Below are 25470 nucleotides of genomic sequence, written 5' to 3'. Positions count from 1 at the left end.
TTGGCATATGAATATGCAAAATTGTGTTTAAGTGAAGAACAGGCAGGCAGAGTAAAATACATAATTGAAATACAAACATTGTTCAAAGAGGAGATGAACCCCGACAGTTTAATTGTTTATAAATGGGACTTACGGAAGACCTGTTGACTTTTCCAATTGGATCTGTAATCTTTGTTTGCTCATGCATTTCTAAGACTGATTGTCAGAATGTTCTGAACAATTACAGGCTAAATTTGTTTGCCAGCCACACAGAGACCCCTGGACCCCTCTACGGAGATCAAAAGGGAAGTCTCACCCTCCTTCTTCATTTCCTTTCAGTCATGCCAATTCAGCTGGAAAGTCAACCATAAATGATTTTTTGGAAGCACAAGATTTGGGGAGATGGCCATTCATAGGGCCTGAATTTCAACACTTGTCTCATAGGGGTGGTATGCATATGTCATTTATAAGTTTTGCACAACTGATCAAGGTGTTAGTGTTCGTATGGCATAGTAATGTAATGTTGAGAATGTTGAGAACAATTCAATATTATTATTATTAAAACAATTCAATAATAATATCTTATTACATACAAATGAGTGGTTTTTACAATATAATTTATATTTAACTGCTACCATATACCAGAAAGAACCAGATGTATCAACAATTTAGGTAATACTTTGCTGTCATTTAACATCACCGTGTTTAAAGTGTTTAAAGTTTAAAGTAATTTTCACTAGTCCTGCTAGTTCATTTATTCTGATGAACGAGTTAATGAAAACCCCTCAAAATCATATTAATTGAAAGCAGAATTATAAGAATTAAGTTTAAACCATGTAAATATTACTTATATTTAGTCTTAAAGAGTTTAAATAAATATATATATATATATATATAGTGTCTAGTTAATTGGGTAGTTTCTTTCTAGGTAAATTCTAATGTTGGAGAGGTTGACAATCTAGAGCACTACTTGGTCATCATATTAAGTAGGATGAGGTCAAGGTGTGACTTTTTCCCTAAGGAAAGCAGCTATCTAGTTGCATTTTGAAATCAAATACCATAACCTTGTATCAAAAGGGCCCATTGCAGAGTTAACATAAAACTTGCAATGATAACTACTGAATACACATATGAGATGGGGTCAAATAGATTTTCAGTACAAAGAAAAAAGTTGAAGAAGAGAAATCACAATACAATTTGCTGAAGTGAGTGGCAGACAGAGAGAGAAATCAACGGAGAGATGAAGACAAAAAATTACACTCCACAAGCAACTGACCATGTCTTCACAGAAGAGCAGAGCAGATAGAAACCACCAATCAACAAGACATAATTTAGATTTAGTACAGATGTCATAAATAGCTGACCTTTAACTAAGGACCAGACAAATTATTTATTTAAAAAACACACAGTAAAGACAGCTGTCCAAAGACAAGCCTTTAAAGGGCTTTATTGGTGTTATTTTGGTACTTGTAGCCAACTGGTATCACCAATTTGATACAAACATTGCTGATACAAAGTACTGGTGTTTGTTACAAACATCATAATGCCTGTATCAATTTCACTAATTACTTTCTTTTGAGGAGGACAACACAGTATTGAAATCAGGTGTTGTGCAGGATTTAAACTAATATCAGAAACACCCAGCAGCATGTGAAGACAAGAGGCCCGTGAGCTGATACATATGAACTCATCATCCTATGAAATTTATATGCAAGCTTAAGCAAGAATCATGAAGAAAATGAGGCGCTGAAGCATAAATTTAAAAGCAGACAAATCACACATGCATATGCGCACACCTGCAACTCTTGACCTTTTTGGGTTACTTTGTTTAATCAATTTATGGGATGTTTGCATCCTGTACCACTAATTATAAGGGACTGACTGTGGATGTGCAGGATTTTCATTGCGTTATCTCGCAATTTAATACATTTGCAATATTATATATAAAAAAGCTTTTCTGTAGTCATGAGGGGGGGTCTCTGAATGTGCAAAAAGGGAGTATAAACGTTCATTCTTCAACCCTAACCCTACATGTGAGGTGAGAGTGGAGCCGGCGTGACAAACGTGAGGCGCTTCAACAACAAACATCACGTGACCCGCTGTCACACTGGCATGGCTCCCACCGTCTCCCTCGGCCTCCACACGCTCTGAAAAACATGGGACTCTGCACACGACCGTCTAAAACCGACACGTTTGTTCCTTACGAAGGCGTCGGCGGACGTCAAAGCGCCCACATCGGTGTCGGTGGGGGGTTTAAACTCGAGCAGGACCCGGCATGTTTTTACTGCAGCTGCCGGACGACGTCCTGTACCTCGTCCTGTCCTACCTGGACCACCGGTCGCTGTGTCGCCTCGCTCAGGTGTGCAGGACGGGCCGCCACTTCACGGGCCGCGACCCCGTGTGGAGGAGGACGGCGAGGGACTTCATCAACACGGGGATAACCCGGCGAGGAGCAGACCTGTAAGAGTGGCCGCCGGCTGGGCTGGACGTTTCGTGTGGCTAGTTTATTAGCTGAACGGCTAACACGGGCCCCGGGTTTAGATGGTGAGCTAATGCTAGCTAGTTAGCAATAGCACCAGCGGTTTAGATTCTCTTGTGTGGGGGGAAAAACAGTGAAACAGTGCTGGGTCCCCGATAACGACAGCAAACTCGAATATTTGAGCTGATATTTACAATACAGAGCCCAAAAGTTTACACTCTCTACCTAACATGTTTATGTAATGTTTTGCTAACTAGAGTATTAGCTCGCTAGCTTAACCCATAACTGTGTTTCCACGGTGACGGTGTGTAGCTAGCAAGCTAACTAGCTAGTTGTGTCTAGAGCCATATATATATATATATATATGAAATATAGATATGCCATATATATATATATATACCTCATATATGTATCTCTCTATATGGCTCTGGTTGTGTCCCCCTGTAAAATGGTGTAAATGTAACTGTGTCTCCCTGTAAAATTGTGTAAATGTAACTGTGTCTCCCTGTAAAATGCTGTAAATGTAGTTGTGTCTCCCTGTAAAATGATGTAAATGTAGCTGTGTCTCCCTGTAAAATGGTGTAAATGTAGCTGTGTCCCCCTGTAAAATGCTGTAACTGTGACTTGGGTGAAAGGTAGCCTACTGAGTCAGCCAGCCAGATATAGACTTAAAACATTTGTGACACATTCCTTCGTGATTGAGCGATACAAATACTGGATGTGAGTTATAGCTTGTTGGTAACATGGGGGAAGAGCTATTGGTGATGCAGTTATTAATGTCAACTAGAAACAGTGCATATTATAAGCTAGCTAGCTGTCCAACTAACTCATCATGTGTGCAGTTAGGTGCATCAGGTGGGCATCTCGTAACCTCCATGGTACTTACTGCAGAGTTGTGGAGCGTTATGAGAACATTGTGAAATATAATAGCCCTTTAGGGATGTGTCAACATTTTACTGTTTGTTTTAAAAATGAAGTACTTTCTAATTACGCAGTTATCACAATACAATGAATTTTCACTGATCGTTTCAGGTATCCCACCATTCCTCTAAAGGACAGAGTGAAGGTATCCCAGAACTGGAGTCATGGTCTTTGTCGTAAAGATGTCCTCCTTAAATGGAAGATTAAGTGAGTTTTATAACCTCATCAAAAGCATTTGAAAGAAGCATACTTCACATGATATGGACTATGTATTTAGAGTATGTATAACAAAACACTGTTGAATAGGATTTTTGCAGTGGCAAGTTTGCAGTGGGTGGTCCATGATATTGAACATTTATTATGTTATTCTGAGTTCACAATAATACATTTGACATAATTGACTTTTTAAATGACTAGATACTGCACATCTTTGGACTTTTGATTAAATATAGCATACATTTTTTAGCTGCTCCTCTCGTTAAAAGAAAACCAAGATGCCGGAGTACATTTTGATCTTATTTTGTTGTCCATCCTAGGACATTTTTTTGTCAAAGATTCTTCTTGCCAGTCACTTTAAATTCTTAGAAATCAGCTACATGTGTAGGAGAATTTTCCATTTCTTGATCTCCCCTCACCCACAGCTTATTGCCTTGGATACAGCTGGATGGTGATGTCCTGTATCTGTCTCAGGCATCAGACATTGGAGCGTACCATCTCCGGGGTCCTGAAGGGGTGAAGTTCCAGCACAATAGGGTGGCTACGTTTTCAGGACACCAAGAGGATGTGTGTAGATTTGCTTTGACAGACAGACATCTTGTCAGTGCTGGAAGGTAATTTACAGTTTAGCTATAAATTCAGCTAGATATTTTCTTATTTCATGGTACTTGGGCATTTTAGCTTAATCAGTTACCATTTTATCAGCTAATCTCTAATTAAAAAGGTTTTGGTTTTAAAAGTATTTTTGAGGTTTAGTAGTTTCCAGCTAATTACAAAGTTACACAGTAACTACAATATGTTATTGGAAACTCCAGGTTCTACCAATCATACATTCACTGTTATCTGGCCTTTGCTTTTAGTAGCCTCCCAGTGTCTTAGGAAAGTCCAGTCATTTACTGAAAGAAATGGTTTGCCTTAATTTACCACCAGTGCTGCTTCAGTTAGAATTTGTGTGACAACAAAATGATTTTCTTTTTTATGTAGAATCTCACGTTATTGTCTTTTGACAGTGATGGGAAGATAATTGTTCACCACAGAAAAAGTGATTATTGCACAGAGTATTTTGGCCATAATCAGGAGGTGAACTGTATTGACTGCAAAGGAGACTTGATCATCAGTGGCTCCAGGGACAAGACTGCTAAAGTAAGAACACAAATTTGAAACTTTGTTTGGTTTTGCAATTAGTCTTTTTTAATTTATATATAAACCTTAATAATGGAGCATTTCATTACTTAATCAATGTCCAATCAATCCATTGTTAATACCACCTATATTAACCACCTGTTTTTTGAGAACCTTTTTATCCAATGGCATGAATGTGCGTTGTTCATGAAATTACTTTTTTAGATATGGGCAATAACTCCAAACCACCTTGCCAAGTGTCTCCATACAATCCCCACCTATGACAGAGTGTGGTCAGTGGCCATCAGTCCATGTCTACGGTCAGTGTACTATCCCCTTCACTTGTTATATTTCTATAGTTATATTTCTGTTTTTAAAATCCGAGCAGTGCTCAGGATTGTACCAAACTCCCCAAAATGGAGCTAGTTTTTGTATTTGAGATGCAGGGCAGCAATATGTAAACGATGCTAAAAGTCATAAATTACACAACCATATAAGTTTTTTATTACAAAGTTACAAGGAGGTAATTGCTATCCGTGTCCACAATACTCCTCCCTTCTTATTCATGACCCATGATGTTTTCATCTTTGTGCCTGTGGGATTTCTTAATGCCTCCAACCATATGATTCATCATGAGACCCCAATCATCACCTCCCAGCTTTCATCGGGGTGAATTTGAGATTGTCCAAATAAAGATTTGGTTTGGGAAAAGGGGCGGAGGGCATAATTGTGGATAAAGAGGTGAAATGGTCAGAGACAGGGTGCACCAAAGCAGGTGGCCAGACTGTTTTTTATGTACTCTTCAATTTATTGCCATGCCATTGCTTTGAAGTCAGTTAGCCAACACCTCTGAAATGCATATGAAGGAGAATGAGATCCTGGTTCTGAATGGTTAGAAAGCAGAAATGTGCCCTCTCATGGTGTAGAAAATGCATTTTGTTCTACATTGATTGAGTCTTTACTTTAGTATTTCTTAGCCTGTTCCTTCATCGTGCGTACAGTAACATTGCAGTGTCTCTTGATTTTTACGGTGCAGCTTTGTGCACTGATGCAATAAGACAACTGTTAACATTACGAATTGGAGAAATCAAAACATCTTAGTCCTTCACCCAGCCACATCTTGCAAATCCATTTTCTCCATTTTCTGTGATGGTCTGGTTTATTTTATTTTTTATTTTTTAAAGGCGGAAGCATAAAGTGACACAAAGGTAGTGAGGGAAGCAGGGAAAAAAAAGACTGGGCAGGATGTAATGTGGAAGCGAGGTTGATCTCACTGCTGCCGCCTTTGATTGCTCATGCATGTATACACCCACACACTTAATGACACGCAGCCGCATGAAGCTGTAACACTAGCACTGGGCCTCCACCTGCCTCTGCACGTCGGGCAGCTGTTCACGTTCATGGAGCGGTGAGCGAATGGAAACGGTGCATGAGAAGCTGCTTAAGGGCACTGCTGGACTCTTCCCTTTCTTTTCCCTTCTTCTTCTTCTTCTTCTTCTTCTCTTTTTTGTGTCATGGTAGAAAGTCACCTTAGCACATGCAATGGATCATTGCTGTTTTAGCCACCCGGCTGAATTATTAAACCCTGGTAGCCTGCCTCTTCAACCATGAATTTAGATTTCTAAATAAGAGACGATTATCCATGTCATTAATTTTCCAATTTGATGGCTGAAATAACAAGGCTCTGAAGCAGACTGCCGCACCCAAATAATGGACCACAATGGTCTTAATATATTGGCAATGTGCAAAGGTAATTAAATCCCTTAAACTAAAGGTGCTAATTAACCTGCAAATGTCTGATTTGAAACACGTGTTTATGGCAGTCATGGGGAGGTAAAGTGTTCTTTTGGATTTTATTTGACTATAAGGGTGTTGACTTACTGCATTATTAAGATACAGGTGTAAAAAAGTGAAATAAGTCTAGAAATCACTTGGTTTAAGAAATCAAATAATTGGTATACAAGTTCTACATTTGTTAAAGTATGGAAATGAAAGAAATCTTATAACTGTAGTAACTCGTGATAGATTTGTTGTGATTCCCTGCAATTGTATCTGTTAAGAATTGAGAAGCTGAGACTCTTGAAGGTAAAAGATTGTAAGCAGAGGGGTGTTGCAAAATGCTGATTGCACAATGTGTGTTTTAATTTGGGGAGCTGAGTGAAGAAGACAAGGCAGCCCCTTGTGTTGCAAATGTAATTGTTCCAGCTTCACGCCTGAGGTATCTAACGGACAGGGAGTGAGACAGGAGGTGCAGCTCTGAACGACAGGATCCCAAAGAAAAGGAGAGGGAAAGAGAAGGAGGAGAAAGAAAAAGTGGGTGCACTTCTGACACTGGAGAGTTTATTGTGTGCACTGACTGCAACAGTATCTTAACAAAAGCGTAACTATAAAAGTACTTTTATACTAAGAGTTTTGTTGCTGAAGTGCTTTGCTGCCTCTTTTCATTTTAATCCTCTGCTTTGTCTTGGTCTTCCTTCTGTCTCTAACCTTCTGTGCTTCCATATTGCGCTGTATTTCTCACTGTCTGTCCTCCCACCCACTTTCTTGTCAATTTTTCCATAGAACATAATCTCAAGGTTCATTAAGGGGATATTGTGGCCAGAGAAAAATGCCAAGGTTCTCCTCCACCTCATATCTCAGCAAACGTGATTGATCCCAGCAGTGTTCGGACTGCTCCTTTTCTCGGGATTGCTTTTCACAGTTGAATTTTTACTAGGCAAGTTATATCACACAGTTATTCCTTTTATATTGACTCATTTGTTCAGAAACCCACTCTGGAGTTTCAGATTTTTTTTTAGCACAGTTATAAGTTATGTAAGCAGACGGTAGAACTAGTCTCTTACAGACTGTAGGACGTTCACCTTGCATTGTAAACGCTACTCCTGGAATTCCTTAAATGGCATCGTATGGCTAGTGGTCTTGGTTTTGAGGACTAGCAATAAAGAAAGAGAGAGAAAAGGCCTCACTCCCATGGTGAAGGTAATAGCCGCTCTGGCCTCCGCATTGTTCTCATTTCACTTTGCCGGCTCGCTCCTCTGTTCACTTGTTATTTCATATGAAAGAGACGGTGGCCATGCAATAGCAAAAAACACAAAAAAAAAGCCAAACTAAAAGCAACTCGAATAATTTTTAATTTGTGATCTTGATCTCTTGGGCATGACACCACACCCCCCGACCCAACCTCCCGTCCCGTCCCCACCGTCTGATGCCACTTTTTGTCCGTCGTGTCAGACCTTAGTTACTTGCTGCCAATGTGGATTCATCTGCTGTAGTCTCAAAACAGACTCTGATTGCAACTTATGGTCTCTGATTAGCATACGTTTTATTTTGGAGGCACTGGGATAACTTGTTCAGTTGGTGAATGTGGGCCAACCTTCAAGTTTTTCAGTTATTCCGAATTTAGCTCGAGATTGGTGATAGACGTCTGATTTTAAAGAGGACTTGTATTTTTCTTCCAGAATTGGTGTTAGTGGTATTTAGGAATTTCTCTTGTTTTTACTATTGTTTAATTCATCATTAGAAGCTCTTGCACTTGACAGTCCAGCTGCAGGAAATATGAACTTTACTTAGAACTGAAATCCCAGATTGTCTGTGGCTTGGTGTAATTAAATCGAAAGCTTGTTCCGAGCGCTATGTAATTCTGATGTTTAATATTACTTTTTATGTGACTTGTGAAATTATGAATATCTGATTGCTATTCTAGTGCCAAGATGTATTTGAACAAAACTTTTATTTCAAATAGCTACATATTCTGATTTACCTTGCAGTATATTAACCAAGCCTATATAATCCTATATAATGTAAAATATATATATAAGGCATTGCATTATTTATTAGCAACGTTTTACTCTGCTCTGTGTTTGAGAACTTTGTTTGCTGTTTTATTTATTTATTTATGTTTGCAGTTTGTCTTATTCTCTTTTTAGTGCCGAATGTAGAATTATAAGGAAGCATTTGTGTGTGATTAATAGTCTGCTAAATTGTTTCCTGTAATGCCAAACATGTCAGACCCCAGCTAACAAGATTGGACTTGTAGAGTCTGGAAGACTCCGTCTAAGAGAATGTAATTCTAGCTGATGTGTGTACTCTCGCCACACCAAACCATTTGTTCTTGGATACTTTTCCTCTCAAGCTCCTCTTTGGTGTGAGCCTCTCTAAGACAAGCTATAATTACTCGTTAATTCACCTGAGAATGACAAATTTCAACATGGCTATAAGCTCAGAAGTACAGTTGTATGCTTCTTCAAACATTTTTGCGTCCATTCTAGAGTTGAGTTTTTTATTCAACTAACGATATGATTTTTGCGTTATAATATGTAACTAGAATTTCTTGCAGAGGTTTGTTAATTTGTAGGTCAATTAACAGCTATAAACAAATTATTTCTCAGAACTCCAACTTGTAAATTTTTCAGCGTAATTTTTTCAACAAGAACAGATCATGGTATAATCATCTGAACTGAATGTAGTGCATTACACTGAATGCTATCTGCGAGGTATATTAATTCATTCCCATAGGTTTGCTGTAGGTATAGTGGCAACAGTTTGTGTGTGTGTGAGAATTACACCCTTACAGATTCTTGTAGATCCGTGTCATAGATTAAATGTGTTTTCTTGTCCTGATCATTATAGAAATATTTCTGTTGCTCCTGGATATTTTGTCTACAGTCAAACAGTGTAGTGTATCAAAGTGTTTTTGAAGCATCTCTAAGTATGCATATTTTAACGCAATACATAGACATGCATACATGTAGTGTGTGTGTGTGTGTGTGTGTGTTTGTGTATATATAACACACACACACACACACAAGTCTCAGACTGTGCTATATGCAGGAGCGGTGTTGCCTGTGACAGTTGGTCTTTGTGCGTCAATAGCATTGTACACAATACCTCAGCAGTTGTAGTGAGTATGCACTGATCAAGCAGGAGAGATAGAGGGTAGGGGGTGCAGCCATCGAAGAGAGAAGCAACCCCAAGGAGAGGTGGGAAAGGGTCCCTTTTTTGGGGAGTCCGTTTTGTCTAGAACTGGTCAAGCACAACTACAAAGATGTTGCAGGGGTACTGCCTTTGAAACTTTCCAAAGAAAATGATTGTTGGATAAACCACCCCCAAATCGCCTCACTCTGGCAAACGGAGGGAGCATGACCTCTGACCCTCCGTATCAAAGTACAGGGAGAGTCACCCCTCCATGCTGCTCCAACCCCTCCCCGCCCCAGTTTCACCCCCATTGCTCCACCCCACTCAAGCACAAAAAGGGAGAAGGGGGGGGGGGGGGGGGTGAACCTAAAATTCACATCTTTCATTCAGCCTCTCTTGCTCTCTCAAGTCTAGTAGAGCGAGCTGTGTCTTAGGAGTCAAGAATTCAATTAGTTTTTTAGAAAAAAAAAAAACCATGTGAAAGAAAGAAAAGAAAGCTGCAACAATAAAGCGATAGCGGACCGAATGTGCGTTCCCACACGTTAAATACAGGGCGCTTACTACTGAAAGCACTGCATGGGAGCTATAGCCTCTGACTGCAGGTGGTGTCCTGAATAATTGCAGTCAATATGTCCCTTCCATGCAGGCCTAGCAGAAGCAGGTCATTAGGCACATGCCACATACAGGTGTTCCCTGGGTGCATTTGAGATGGAAACTTCTGGTACTCGCTAAAAAGCATTTTTCCCTTAGAAGTTGAATCGTGAGTATTTGTACTCATGTAGTCTTAAGGCCATTTCAGACATGTCGATCGGATATGTGACCAGGTCATTCTTTCATAGAGTGATGAAGCATTATACTGCTGTTCTCTGTAGTAATTACAAAGATGATTTGTAAAGATGATTTGTAACAATAACAGTGGTACATTAAGTCATAGTTAAAATATATCTTTTTTTATGTTTTCTTTTGCTCTTTTTATCCCTCCTTATAGAATGCAGCCTGTGTGATCAAAGAGACTTCAGCTCCAAACGGGAACAAACATTTAAAAAATGTGATTGTAAATTCCAGGCGTAAATATCACGGCTGGCAGGAGTGAGAGGGTAATTACCTGTGGCATTGCAGGCTTGCTCCGTACCTCGCTTGTGTCATAATGAGACAAGTTACTGATGCGCTGGTGCAATATGCACAAAGTCTGCGTAACTGGCTGTGAAATGTCTCATGAATCTTAGCTTGTATTTTTGTCCAAACTGGTGTTGTTCCACCCAGCTAAGCAAAAGGCAGCGTGTGGAATGTTCCTCTGACCTCAGACACAGGGGACATGAACAGAGAGTCAAAAGGCCTGTGAACTCGGGGATGAGTTGAGGGGGGGAGGGACCGCAGACACAGAGAGGGCAAGCGGGAGAAAGGGTAAGGGAGCCCTGCATCCATTGTCCCATTCAGAGCGATATAAATACATCATAACCCTTTTCAATTCAAACATATTTAGAGGCCAAGATGAAAGCACTTTTACAAACTAGATACATCCCCTCACACAAAGCCAGGGGTCAACCAGAACAAATGAACAACCTTCTTCTGGCCCAGAGCTATCCCACTTGAACGACTGGCTGATGTGCAGGGCTTACACTCGCTTTGAGACCCATTCATACCTGTGCATTTTAACCATTTAGAGGAGACAGAGTATGCTTTTGTTTCTATTATTTTTATTATCTGTGTCGCTCATTTTTTAAGTTCATGTGCTATTTATTTGCTACTAGGGTTGCAGCGGTAACCGGTTTCACGGTATACCACGGTATTAAAATGCACGGTTATCATACCGTGTGCGTTTGCTTATTACCGGTAAAAAGCAAGCCAGCGGAGAAACTGACCCGCGCATGCGCAACTCCGCTCCGGTTCAGCTACTAAGCACACAGCAGTGAGAATGGCAGAAAGTGCATTAGACTTAACAAATTTTTTAACAAAAAAAAGCTTAACTTAAATCAGCGGCGAAAATGACGTAATCGCGGTGGCTCCGCCGGTGAGCGCGGGTCTCGCGCGCTGTCGATTCGCGAGGTCGTGCACGTCTCGAATTTTGTAACTTTGCGCGCGTCGCGCCTCAGCGCAATGAACAAAGTCATGTTTGCAGGGTTCATACACCTTTATAAGGTGGAATTAAAGCACTTGTACGTAACTTTAAAGGTCCGTTTCAATATTTCCCAGCACCTTAAACTTAATTAAGTTAAATATTTATACATATACTCAAAATAATTCGCTTTTTATTAAATTATTTAATGGTTGTTTATTTTCAAAACGCCCAATCTTAACGTCTTCACGTTCTCTCGTGTTTCCTCCTGGAATTACAAGAGGCTCGTATTTGTTAACGTAATACAAAAGAACTGTGCCGAGTCGCGCGCTACGGTCACTAGTGAAAGTGTAAATCCATAGATTTTTAAGGTCCTTGCTTTCACTGGATGTGAAAGATGCCATTAATTTACATGCGTTCATTTTCAAAATTTTACGTGCCTGTTTTTCATATGTTAAAACCAGACTCGGTGTGAAAGCCTTAAAATAGAAATCTCTATTGTGAGGGTCATGTCAGAAATAAATCCTCTCTTTCTGCAGTATCTGGTTATATTCTAACTTGGCAGTACAACGGACGTTTACAACAGTTGTTGATCAGACACTGACCCAGGTTGAGTTTATCAGATATTAAATAATTTAAACTTAAATAATTGTACTGAAATCCATGATTTAGGTTTATCTAATTTTGCAGTATTTATTTAAACATGTGTACAGCTTATTTTTTTAAAGGAGACATTTTGTATACAATAGTTCCAGGTTTCTACAATAAATAGTTAATTGAACAAAAAAAACTTGTAATTTCTTTAAGGGTCAGTGTATCTTTTAATAATATACAAACTAACTGTGATACCGTGATAACCGTGATACCGCGGTATTTTCTGAGACGGTTATCATACCGTGAAAATCTCATACCGTTGCAACCCTATTTGCTACATATGAATGTCAGGTTATTCTTTCATTTTTTTGTGTTGGTCTTTTTATTTTATGTGCTTTTCTCCTCTGGGTGAAATTAAGAAAATCATAAAGTATGCTGTAAATTCAAATTGTAAAATCAATGTAAAATCCTGATTATCTACTCATCTACTCATATTGTACACTCTTGTGTGCTCTGTATCTGAGTTGTTTAAAAATCTGTTATATCATCACAACAGAGATGGTCTCTAAAAAAACCTACACTAATCTTCTGCATTGGTCTTGACGTATTACATGCTATAGGTTTTGCTGGTTTGGCCCTAACAATGTTGTTACTGTTGGAGTTCCTCTCCCAGCAGGGGCTGAATTAAAGTTTGTGTGACCCCGGCACAAATTTCATGCTACACAGTACCTCGAATAATGATGTCAGCTGATTAGGTTACCAAAATGGTTGTGTTGGCAGTGAACCCTCGACATGTTCTAATGATCCCGAGGTGCACCATGCTTTTTTGGGTTAGAGGAATAGTTACGGTTGGGGGGGGGGGGGGGGGGTGCTTGGAGGGGGCAGTGTGGGGCATGTGGGTGTCAGGGGGACTCAGAGGCTAGGCTTCCTCCTCAATTCAGCGGGTGCGTGTAAGGTTGAGAGAGGGTGGGGGCACATTAGGCAAGAGAGAGAGAGGCTTTGACCTTTTACAGCTATAATATCACTGGGACTCCCTTTCAGATCAATCAGAACTTGTCTGGCGGACTAAAATGTATTTAATTATGGTGTTCTATTTTTCTCTCATTCTCTCTTTCCACTGTGTTTTTTCCCCTCCCTACAATCAGACTCAGTGAGGGATGAGTAATTGAAGTAATAGAGAGTAATAAGGGCTGGGAAGAGAGAGCTTGGCTTTGCCCCCATTGTATCTTGTGTCACACAGGTTCAGAGGTCAGGCAGCCTGCATATTCTATTAGGACACATGGCCTTCATTGGGGCAAATGAGTTTACCCAACAGTAATTAAAATGCCAGCACTGGCCCAGCAAGCTGAATATGGTTGATGGGCCACCGCTAACTGGGTTGACAGCTGCCATGGCTGTCTTTGCCAGTATGCTTAGGCCCTCAATGAAGAAACTAACCGAAGCCATCCGAGGCTGGAACGCCTGCTCTCTGTATTCCACTAGCTGTCTCTATATTATTTCTCATGTGTCTTTTATTAGTGTAGGTTTCCGTTGAATGAGATGTCTTCTGCTACGTCTTGTTGTGTAGATGATTGAAATCTTTCAGGCAGAGTTGGTGTAGGTGTGTATTGCACATGCAGGTGTCACCTTGATGTTCATGTCTCATAAGTAAAAGTGAAGTTATAAACGATCTTTACTGCTTTGCTTCGTAACGATTGGCTGAATCTTTCATTTCCCTGCGTCCTCAGCTATTGCTAGAGTCACATCAGCTTTGCCTTAGTGACTGCTGTAGGGTTACTGACTGCTGTATGTTTACTGACTGCTGTAGGGTTACTGACTGCTGTAGGGTTACTGACTGCTGTAGGGTTACTGACTGCTGTATGTTTACTGACTGCTGTATGTTTACTGACTGCTGTATGTTTACTGACTGCTTTAGGGTTACTGACTGCTGTATGTTTACTGACTGCTGTAGGGTTACTGACTGCTGTAGGGTTACTGACTGCTGTAGGGTTACTGTCCCGCTCTGTTTTTGTGCTTGGGGTTTGGAGTTGGACCCCAGGCGCTACAGAGCTTATTCACTCAGGCTGGCTGTTAATTTGAGGCCACACTGGTATTCTATTGTGGAGCCTGTTTCTTTGGTGTGGGGGCGGAGAGCCCACTGCTCGGGTGTTCTCTGGAGGTATGAAAGTATGTTGGAGAGAAAGAGAGAGATAGAGAGAGAGAAAGCGAGTCTCACAGCTTGGTCATTCATTGTATGTGGCGTGTTTTCATTTGTGTTGTTAGCCAAGTTTATGTTTATATTTACTTTAGACTTGCAGAAACCAAAATATCCACATACATGCAAATGCACATGTGTATGTATACACTCACAAATACACACACACACACACACACACTTGTCTTCATTCAGCTGTAAGACTAAGTAGCCAGTTGGGGTACTGGGGGAAGAGCCCATCACAGCAGGATGTCGTAGGAATACCTGTGCACTAAAGCCACCAAATTCCTGGGTGTTCAGTACTGTGGGAGTCCCATTGTGCAGCTCACCTCCACACACAATGCAGGGAGCGGTGGGGGCCCGGAGCCTCACCTGCCAATCCCAGCTGTCCAGGAGGGCTCTAATCCCTAACTATCAGGCAGGTCAAAACCATGGTGCACACACACACACACACACACACACACACACACACACACACACACACACACACACACACACACCCTCCTTCCTACCTGTTCCAACTAATTTTAACCTGTCATCCAAATCAAAGGGGTTACCAAAGTGTTTTTGTTTCTCTTACTTAGCCCGGTCCACCCCCAGCATCTTGGGGGAAGAATGTGCATCTTTGAGTAAAGTCTACGGTCTTAAATGGCCTCTCGGCTGCACCTTCCTATTCTCGGCTCACTCTTTTAAAGTCTTTTTTACCTGTGTGTATGCTGGGTTGTATGGGAGCTTGGGGGGGCCAAAAATGGCGGCAAAATGGAAAAGATGCTCTAGACTCTTAACCACAAAAACCTCTAATGAATGTGAGGTCTTTTGTCATTGACTAATGTTGGATTTGTGGTTGGACAGTTTATAAAAGTGTAATTATGTTGTGTGCATGAGTAATATTGAAGCATATGCGTTTCGTGTGATCTCTCTCAACAGCACCTTTGTGACCGGAACTGCGTGCTGTGAATACTTTGCTCCTCTTCGGATTTGGGACACAGAGAGGTAGCTAATTCCACATTACAATCTGTCTGTCATCTGACTTAACACACTTTTTAATCCACTGTATGTTCTGACATGGTACTGTAAATACTGCCCTTATGCTGGATTTGGTTCAAATACTTTGTCTCTACAAGTCTTCTAAAGAGCATGTGTTTCAGATTTCAAAGATCTATGAAGATTTTAACCGTAGTCTTCTTCATTGATGAGCGCAGCTAATTCCCCAGATCCTTTTATGATTTGTCAGTATAACTCATCACACAGAACCAAAAGTATAAACTTATCATAATGATAGTTGTTGTTTATTATCCTCTCGGCTCCTTTGCTTGGCTTTAAAAGAGAAAAAAAAGTTCAAAGCTGGCTTCAGAATTCCACTCATGAAAGGCCAGGCTTAAACCTGATACAACCTGGCTGGCTTCTGTAATTCCCCAGGTTTACCTGCAGAATTCAGACTACTTACATGTTGTCAGTCCAGGGAAAGGAAAATGAAGGGGTGGGGGGGGTTCCTCCACCAAATGACAAGGAAATTTGAGAAGGCACAGAATGCTGGGAAGGAGGAGGGGAGGCGTAGTGGGCATATCCCTGGGAATCGCATATTACAAAGGAGGAGGAGAAATAGAAAATTTTGGCCAGGATTTAGGTGAGCAGGGGACGTCTCGCATGGAGTCTTGATCTGTGAAGCGTGGCTGGCCGGTGTCAGCCTGACGGAGATGAGCTGGGTACCAGTGTGCAGGCAGACTGCACTTGCACCTGTAAGCCACCGAACCACCCCCGCTACAGTGCAGATCACCGCTGTGACCTTGTCAGGCTGAGGACCAATTAGGCTTAAAGACAGACAAACGTGGCAGACACAGATGTTGCCCCTGTTATGTACTGGCAACATGGGAACATTTGTGGAAGCGCCGTGGTTATTTCTTCTTCTCCTTCAGCTGGCCTGAATATGTTTGTTTGTTGTTTGTTCCCCCTGAACCATGGTCTCACTAGTGCTCCATAACCTGTCTCAAACCTGCTGTTCTCCTCCTCCTCCTCCTTCTCTTTGTGTTGTTGTTCTGGGGTCAGATGTGTCCTGCCATAATGTGTTCCCGTCTGGCAATCAGGTGCACCTTGTGAGGAGCACAAAGCCTGCAGTCACGGGGGGTCGAGAAAACAACCATGAGAGGAGGGATGGGGGATGTGTGTGTGTGTGTGTGTGTGTGTGTGTGTGTGTGTGTGTGTGTGTGTGTGTGTGTGTGTGTGTGTGTGTGTGTGTGTGTGTGTGTGTGTGTGTGTGTGTGTGTGTGTGTGTGTGTGTGTTTCTGTATCTCTTCTTTTAGCATTTCGCCAGACAGACCACCAGCATATTCATCAGACAGCCACTACCAACATGAGACAACACATTAGGATGGCTACAGTTTCACTGATAACGGCAAACATCCGAGCATACATCACAAACACCCTCACGAGCCTGTTGGTCACGACACAGATGATTGTTGTGAAAACAGCGCATAGTTCTTAGCAGGTTTTTATACCTTTTTCAAGTCTCGCTTTATTAGAATTTTTTGACAAGTCTCGTCACCCCCGAATCACAGCTGCAGACTGGTCAAAGTATCACCAGAGATCTCACATCAGGCAGATAAGCCAACCGGCTGCTCTTCCTCCCACAGCTGCAGTAGCATGACAAAAATTAGTACGATTGCTTTCCACAGAAAATCTGCTCAGAGACTTCCTTCAAATGAAATGTCACCACACCCTTAAATATCCCTGTATAATTCTGACAGATCTGTTTTAAATTTAGAAGCATTGGTGACAAGAAACCCGGCTCATCCCAGAGGTTTTCAGAAAAATGTTTCTGCGTGCATTTTGTGCAGTTCATACAAGCTGCCTCAACCTTATTAAAACAGGAAAAACCTAAGGGCAAATTGTACTGTATTATTCAGCTTTTTTTTTTGCAGTTTAATGCAGCACAGAAAGTGAGCATTATCGTGTTTTCATTAGTGTCCCTGACATGAATGAGGTCAGCTCCCTTTTCTAAACAATCTGAATAATCTGTAGTGTAAAAAGAGTGTTGTGTTTGCAAGAAATTACAATGGCGTGAGATCTTGTATTCTCGCCTTTTGTTTATCTTGTTACCTCAAGAACCACTTTAGGGATAAAGACAAGTGCCCCTGACATTTTTCTAACATGCTCACAAAAGATGGGGGCACCTTTTTTGAACTGCACATGTTGACTGTGAAAGAGAATAATGGAGGAGACATGTACGGGCCAAGATCACTCGCACCCTCATGTCTCAACAGTGCAGCTGACCAGCTGGTGGGGAAACAGACTGAGGAGGTATGACAGGAGGAGTGAGCACCAGAGAGGACGTGTATGACGGAGAAGAAGGTGGTTCTGTCACCACTCTGTAGATGGCCTGCTTTTCTTTTCTGTGCACCACGTTCGAAAATAAGACAAAAATATCACATTAGGAGTCATCACAATCGATTTTCTTCTTGCACCTTCTGATAATGTCATTACATTACGTTATGGGGATACGAGCTCATTTCTGTGTGATTCATTTGATTGGCGATGCTTCTCTTTGTTCCTGTCCTTTCTGACTAGTCTGCGTGGAGACCTGTGATCACCCCGAGTCCCACACAAGTGGTGCTTTAAAGGCACCCCTAACTTTTCATGAGGCCCTCGGTCATGGATAAACAGAGAGAAAAGCCATCAAAGAAACTCACAATTGCACTGAAATTCCTCACATTCTTCCCCAAAAGAGAGGGTTAAACGTCTGGCTCTGGCAGGAGCTGTGTTTTACAAATTGCAATCTCATTGTTTTTTAAGAGAACGCATGTGACATTTAAAAGTCTCCATTGTCCCGCCCCCCGACATTCCATGCTGAGCCTTTTTTCCCCCTTTTTTTCTTTCGCTCATTCTTAGCTGGCGGTTATTTCAACTCTTGGCTAAATTGGTTGACGAGCAGACTGCGCAATGCTAGTTCTGTTTGTTTTAGACACTGAAAACCCCAGCGGGGCTCTTTATGTACCTGTCTCACATCCTTTCAGGGCACTGACTGTTTCCCATAGCTTCCTTGTGCCAGTTTACCCTCTATACTTAACCTCATAAGAACGTCAGTACAAAATGACCTTTTCCATGGCTCCAGTAACCAAAGAAAAGGCCTTAGCCTCTCCCCCCTTTTTTAAATCCATCAATTCATTAAAGGTCCCTTTTATTGTGTGTGTGTGTGTGTGTGTGTGTGTGTGTGTGTGTGTGTGTGTGTGTGTGTACACACGCGTGTGTGTGCGTGCGTGTGTGTGTGTGGCCCAAATGGCCAAAGAGAAAGTAAGGACTGTTGAAGAGACCAGCCCCTCCATTTTGCTTCATGGCTCTGAGACCATAACTCACAACTAATCACTAACACATGTCATTCTTTATAGTCCAGAATTAGTGTTTAACGGCTCCTGAACAATATCAGGGCATAAAAGCAAATGGACTTCTTGTCACGTTGCTTTATTAGACTGTTCAGAAAATGTAAGGAAATGCATGGCAATATGCACATAGACACATGAAAGACTGTACAATGTGTTAGAAAAAAGCTACGGTTACAAATATATTAGTCCCTTTCTTACTTAGCAATAACATTTCAGTACTTGTACTTCAGTGTATCTCTGGCTCAGATGTTTCCAGGGGTCATAAACGATTGTGGCAAGGTCAGCAGTCCATGTAGAGTGATTTTAAAGGACCTAAAACATACCATATTTTGTCTAGTTTGTCTCATTGCATTTTTGTGGTAGTTTTGCCCGAGTGATCTCATTAGCATGTGTAACATCTCAGATGCTCCTAATTTGTCTGTATGTGACCTCTCAACTCCCTCAAAAGCCTGGACGTTTGGCACCTCTCACAGCCAGCAGCACAAAGCTGTCAGCTCAAACATGATAAAGTGCTGATCCTCTGATTTTGGGGATTATGCTTGCTCAGAAAAGCGGCCTGGTTGTGGCTGCTCCAGATCTGACTGAATATGAGTCAGTCATATTTGTTTCTGCCATGAGGTGTTTTCTACGTGTTCTTCCATCACGGAGCTGGAGGCATGACATCCTCCACATGTTTTGAACCCAATATTTTTAACCTACTGATTATTTGCTATTCTGTCTATAAATGACGTTCAGGAATTAATTGTGTAAGCAAATCAGTTGATCCCTAACATTCCTACCGTCTATTTTCTATTGACCTTTATACAAGTTGGACCATTTCACTCCTATATAGGATTGCGTTTGACTTGAGAAAATTATTTGTTTTTCCAGAATCTTAAGCTCCTCTTTCATAATTGTATTTGGTCAAATTCTTATTCCCCCTGTCATCAAACAGCTAAGGGAGCAGGTATGGTTTCATCTGACATTTCCAGTGCTCTAAGAGTGCGGGCTGTCAGATCAGACACTGGGCCGGCTGGGTAGAACAAGGTCGGCCGCCATGCAGATGCAGCAATTTGAAAGATTATACGGTTATCCTCCATCCTGTAATCTTCATACGTCCTCCCATGGGGGGAAAAAACGCCGCACACAAAACCTGTGACCTAACAATTTAAGAATCTTGGTGTTTGCTCCTCTGCGTGGAACAGGGCTATTACTGGCTCTCCGATCAGAGCACAGATGTGAGGACATCTTTTACTACGCTTGTTTTGTTCGTTTCACGCTTTGACCTTTGCAGAGGGCCTGGCCAGACGGCAGACCCGCCACACTGACCTGAGTTTACACATTTTCTTTAAAGCAGTTCATCAAACCATGTGATGTGAATCACTGTAACGAGAAGTGTAAAGGTTTTTTTTTTTTCCTTTCATTGGTCTCCGGTCAATCCCCAGTATAGGAAGCTGATAAACTGGCGTTTCAGCAGTTATGAGTAAATGATTCTTGTTTAACATGAGCACCCACAGGCCAAGAGGGCAGTTTGTCTTTAGGCCCACCAGAGGCATTGCCTTTAGTTCTGGATCTTTTAAAGAGCCAGTGTCTAATAAGACCCCCCCTGTCCCCCTAGAGCGAAGGTTGAGGATTACCAGTCTGCCCTTGGCGAACAAGCTCATAGGAGACCCCAAACGTGGGGGGCGGTCGCTATGGCCATTGGGCTCGTCTAAATAGTTGCTAGGGACCAGGTATCAAAGGTCCACAAGTCGCACACAGTCACAGTCATGGAGGGAATTAAACAGCAACAATGAAATTGTTATTCTACAATAATCTGGCTTCTGCAGTGTGGCCTGGGGGGGGGGGGGGGGGGGGGGGGGGGGGTGGGGGGGCGCAGCATGCCTGTTCAGCCTGTGATCATAGGAGCGTGGTGCTAACACACACACACGCACCCTCCCTCCCAGCTCCCCCATCTCTCTTTTTCCTCCTGTGTCCCTCTCTCCTCCCTCTTCTCTTCCATACACACGTAAGAAAGGAGCCTAGCGCCTCTCCTAATCTGCTTTCTCAGGCCATTCAGATAGCTGTTTACTTTCTTCCTCCATCTCCTAGGACTTAATTTATCTATTGTATGGTCTATGGATGTTGGGAATATGGGAATATAAAGGGATTTAGGGGTAATGAGAGATTAACTGTGCAAATGAAGGCATTTGGTCTGAAATGACAGCTGATGAATTGACCACACTAATGTGTTAACTGACATATAAGACCTTGAGACAATAACTAAGGTGTAAACTAAACTTTTCCAAATCCAAATGTTTAAAACAAGCAGTTTTTTGCAATTTTAGCCTAAAGCACAAACACTGCATTCACTCTCCTTTGTCAACTAAAACGTATCCCTAAAATATGTCGATGTCTTTGCTTCCTTTCATGATGTTTTAACTTCTATCGTTTCTCCTTCCCTTGCTCTCTCCCAGGTGTCAGCTGGTGTCGTGTCTTGGCACAGAATTCCGCAGAGGTGCAGGTGTGTTGGACATTGTGTACGAGTCTCCCTTCCAACTCCTTACCTGTGGATATGACACTTTCATCCGTTACTGGGACCTACGTGTCTGCTCCAGGTAACCGGGTAACTGCTTCATTCATGAGGTCTGCAGTGCTTAAGCCTGCAACAGACCACTGAGCACGTCTCACTCCAGCAGGCCTTCAGCGGTAACAGAACTGCATGGCCAGTACTCAGATTAAGTTGGACTTGGTGCATGCGCTGACCTGTACTGGCAGCAAAGTCAGGATTTACTGCAGAGAGTAATAAAGTTAGTTAGTGAGTCTCTCTCCGAGAGCCTGTGAGGAAGATTAGTGTTCTCAGTTAATCTAATAAGCCCTCCTGTGCGTAGAGCACCATTTAGACAAAAAAGGAGTCAGGCTCAAGTCTCCTCTTGGCTCTGTGGACCCGATTGTTCCTGCGAGTGACTGAAAGGGAACCTCTCTTTGAGAGGGACTCTCACTGTAGGACTCTGACCCACCCAAGCCTGCACAAGTCAGTGGCAATATTGATGTGGTGCTGGGCATCTCCAGGGCAACAGTGTGAGCTCTGGGGATCAGTGGGCTACTTGTGAGGCAGGGTGGGCCCCTATATCAGGCTTGGGGGGGGGGGGGCACAATCGCATATGGGCAGTCAAGTAACACAAATCAGAGGTGATTGAAAGAGGGCCCTGGAGAGCTTTGGGAGGAGCAAACGTCCCCTCTTAAGATATCAATAATTCACAGAGTGACCAGTCAGGCACCAATATGTGGTCAATCCTCATTCAGAGTGGGTAGTCATCTGAAAGTTGCCATCATCAGAGGGAAGAGGATTGTTAAAAACACTTTCATTGTTAATTGCTAACGACAAGTGCCAGTGTGAAATGAACAATGACAACGTATCATATTGTCAGTGTTATTAAAGTAATTATGAGGTTTTTCATACATGAAAACAACTTACTCATAGCTGAAAGTGAAATCTTTCACACTCTCTTTTCTCTTATGCTCTGTTGTTTTGTGGGCCTCCTCTTTGTTGCTGTGGTGCAGTATCTGTCATTAGCTGAATATCTGCTTTTATGCCGTGTAAGAAATAGGGGTGGATCAATCAGGTCTAGTTCGAATTGCCATGTTCAACTAATTAGTTTTGATTGCGCTTCAGGTGTGTTTCTAGTTTTTTTTTTCCCCATCATTTAAAAAAACTATTAGATTTTAAAATTATATTACTTACTATGGCAGTATGAGGTTTAGAGATGTCAGAATAGATTTGAAAGTGTGTCTATGCATGGGTGCGTGCGTGTATGTTTGAAAGAGAGAATCCAGACGTCTGCCATGTGTTCCTGTCCTGGTGTCTGCTACACACCCCTCCTATGATTTATTCATCACCACCAGTAATGGCGAATTGATCTCTATTGGTTTAACACACAAACACAAGTTTCCCCATCTCTGCCTCCCTCAAATCGAGTGAGCGTGATCCTTGCCAGTTCAAATGAGACACTTGTCTAAGCCGCACGGACAGGCAGCCACAGTGAATTTGGATCTGCACTGAAGACCTGGCAAACTGCAATATGCACTGGACTCACAATAAAGAATGCTGTTTTAAAGACAGACCACATAATCAAGTCATTGCAGATTAATTGTGAATTTTATGTTGATCACAAGTAAATGATTTGACTGCTGAGAATTTAACAGGAAGTAAGTGTATGTAATAAATGCATTTATCCTCTTTTAACAGGAAGTGTGTCATGGAGTGGGAGGAGCCCCATGACAGTGCTCTTTACTGTATAAGGACTGATGAGAATCACATGATCGCAAGTGGCTCCTCCTACTACGGAGTGGTGCGCCTGTGGGACAAAAGGCAGGCTCGCTGTTTGCAGGTACGAACACACTTAGTGCAGTTATGTGCAGCGAAGTTGCTTTTGGCAGCTGCGTTTCATTTCCCTTTATGATTCGCCTGCCAGATGTTCCAGCTCACCTCCACCACCAGCAGCCCCGTGTACAGCCTGGCCTTCAACTCCACACATCTGTATGCAGCTGTAGCCTCAGCCCTCTACTCGCTGGACTTCAGAACTTCAGGACCCAGGTCTAGGAGATAGAGCAGCTCAGCCCACACACACACACACACACACACACACACACACACACACACACACGTCCACAATACACGCCTCCCTCCAGCTTTAAAAGTAAGCCTTTGGCCTTGTGACCCTTCTGGAACCTCATGAAAATATTTGTACCCAGTGTGGCCTTGGATTGGCATTGCAGACAGTGGCAGAGAGTTGCCATTTTATCTTTAGCTATCAGTGTCACTGGCTGCCAAGAGGGAGCACAGGGAGCAAGGTTCACGACCTCCTGTGGCCCGAGTCTTAACGGACTTAACACATTGCCAGCGACCTGTGGGATGTCTAAAACAAACACTGCTCAGAGCTGCCAGAACGCCCTGTGGCGATTTATGCTGAAGCATATACAGTATGATAACATACTCTTTGTCTTCCTATTGTGCTTAAAATGTATATTTTTTTGAACAATACGTCAATAAGATATGTTTGGCTTGGCTTTGTGTTTCTTGCATTTTTTTCTGGTCACATCCATCTGAGAGTGAAGCTGCTGTTTTTATTTCAGTACCTCTCTATACTGTGTGAATGCAACATATTTGGGACAACGGTGTTATTTGTCAGATAGTTAGCTAGTAAACAGGGTTAAATCTCTCCTCAGGTTAGGGGTATACAGTCTGTTGCTCTTGAGCCAGTGGTATCTTGCAGCATGTCAAAAAGAAATATAATGATCATAAATTTTGCTATGGTCCTAAAAACAGGGCATTAGTATGTGCCAGCCAAAACAATATCACTTACTGCTAAATTCAAACCAGTCTACAGTGTACATTTATTTGGCTTGTAATGGCTAAATATCATATTATTCCATTTCATCCAGCATGAACATTGTTGGATAACTGCTGCAACATTAGGGATAATTAGGTATATCTTTAATAAACTTATTCAAAAACTTCCTTCTTTGCTTCCTTAATGTGTGTTTCTTTAGATTTTTGTATGTGTGAAACTTGAACATTGGAAATAGAATGATCCCAAGAGCCTGAATGTTGTGGACTTTAAGACGACATAATGAAAGCTTACAAATACTATAAATACTACATGCTGTTTTTTATTATTTAAGGGGTTTAATCTCCCAAAAGAAGCTCACACATCAGGAAGGTTAGAGACCCCAGCTTTGGGGGGTGGTGGTTGGGAGGGGGGGGGGGGGGGGGGGGGGGGGGTCTTAATGGCATGTGGGTGGCCATGAGATCCATGGTGGTCATGATGATGCTGGAGACTCAGACATGTGCCGCAGGGGGAGAGTGAGGAGTTCCGGGAGTTCTGAGGAGTTCTGGCAGCGTCATACAGCACGCAGGTCTCGTAACGAATGACCATGTAGAGTCAGCGAGCAGAGACCTGCACTGACACACTTAATCCGTAGGCCATCCCAAAACAAACGTCTCACCGCTCTGATCTTAAAGCCTCCTGGATTTGACTGTGACAGATGATCACAACGGAAAGGTGTTGCCCAATAACACTCCAGACCGTTACCTTTCCTCTCATAGTGTTCTGAGGAAAACTTCAATCCTGGTGGAAAAAGAAAAACAGTTTGACATTTCTTTGAAATATCATGTCATGGAATAACCATTGGAAAATAATTATAATACATTATTCACAATGTGATGAAAGATAAATCCATTCAAATAGTGTGTATATCTGATATATATTTCTGATGTATATTTTTTTTGTCTACTGTGAGGTTGAGGTAATTACTCATAATCGTCACAATCATCAGTTATCGTATTGTACACTTGTATATATTCAGTATATTGTGGAATGGAGTAATTTATGGACTGATGGAAAATATATTCAACAAGGAAAGCTCCATAAGCTGATGCTTCTGGAATGCCTGTACCTTCATGCAGAGAGTGTACAACCATGCAGGAAATGCGGCCTCCCGGGACCTGATACAGTTGGTCAGTTACATAAGTAATAATCCACTGCTTTGGGGAGAAATGGAAGCGTGCACTCAGGCACATTGAAATTCCATTATTTTGTGTGCATTTTAGTATTAGCTCTGAATGGCCGAATGTGACTTTGGTCATCATTTTTACAGG

General features: G+C 42.0%; 1 protein-coding gene across 1 annotated transcript; it reads left to right on the top strand.

The window, feature by feature from the left end:
- Positions 1-2051: 2051 nt before the first annotated feature.
- On the top strand, positions 2052-24330 carry fbxw4 (F-box and WD repeat domain containing 4). Its single transcript, XM_076974694.1, has 9 exons — positions 2052-2439; positions 3491-3586; positions 4021-4209; positions 4606-4738; positions 4943-5037; positions 15403-15468; positions 21287-21427; positions 23059-23200; positions 23285-24330. Exons 1-9 carry the CDS (start codon positions 2255-2257, stop codon positions 23417-23419), a joined length of 1182 nt encoding a protein of 393 aa, XP_076830809.1. The 5' UTR covers positions 2052-2254; the 3' UTR covers positions 23420-24330.
- The last annotated feature ends 1140 nt before the right edge of the window (positions 24331-25470 follow it).

The sequence above is a fragment of the Brachyhypopomus gauderio genome, chromosome 15, assembly GCF_052324685.1.
Source record: "Brachyhypopomus gauderio isolate BG-103 chromosome 15, BGAUD_0.2, whole genome shotgun sequence".
Taxonomy (NCBI): Eukaryota; Metazoa; Chordata; class Actinopteri; order Gymnotiformes; family Hypopomidae; genus Brachyhypopomus; species Brachyhypopomus gauderio.
The sequence above is the reverse complement of the archived record's forward strand: the minus strand, read 5'-3'. Positions and strand labels throughout refer to the sequence as shown.

What these genes read in the sequence shown, in the direction of transcription:
- fbxw4 (XM_076974694.1), top strand. Translation starts at nt 2,255, where the DNA reads ATGTTTTTACTGCAGCTGCCGGACGACGTCCTGTACCTCGTCCTGTCC. An exon ending in ACCCGGCGAGGAGCAGACCT is followed by an intron (nt 2,440 to 3,490) that starts GTAAGAGTGGCC and finishes TGATCGTTTCAG; the next exon opens with GTATCCCACCATTCCTCTAA. An exon ending in CCAGGGACAAGACTGCTAAA is followed by an intron (nt 4,739 to 4,942) that starts GTAAGAACACAA and finishes TTACTTTTTTAG; the next exon opens with ATATGGGCAATAACTCCAAA.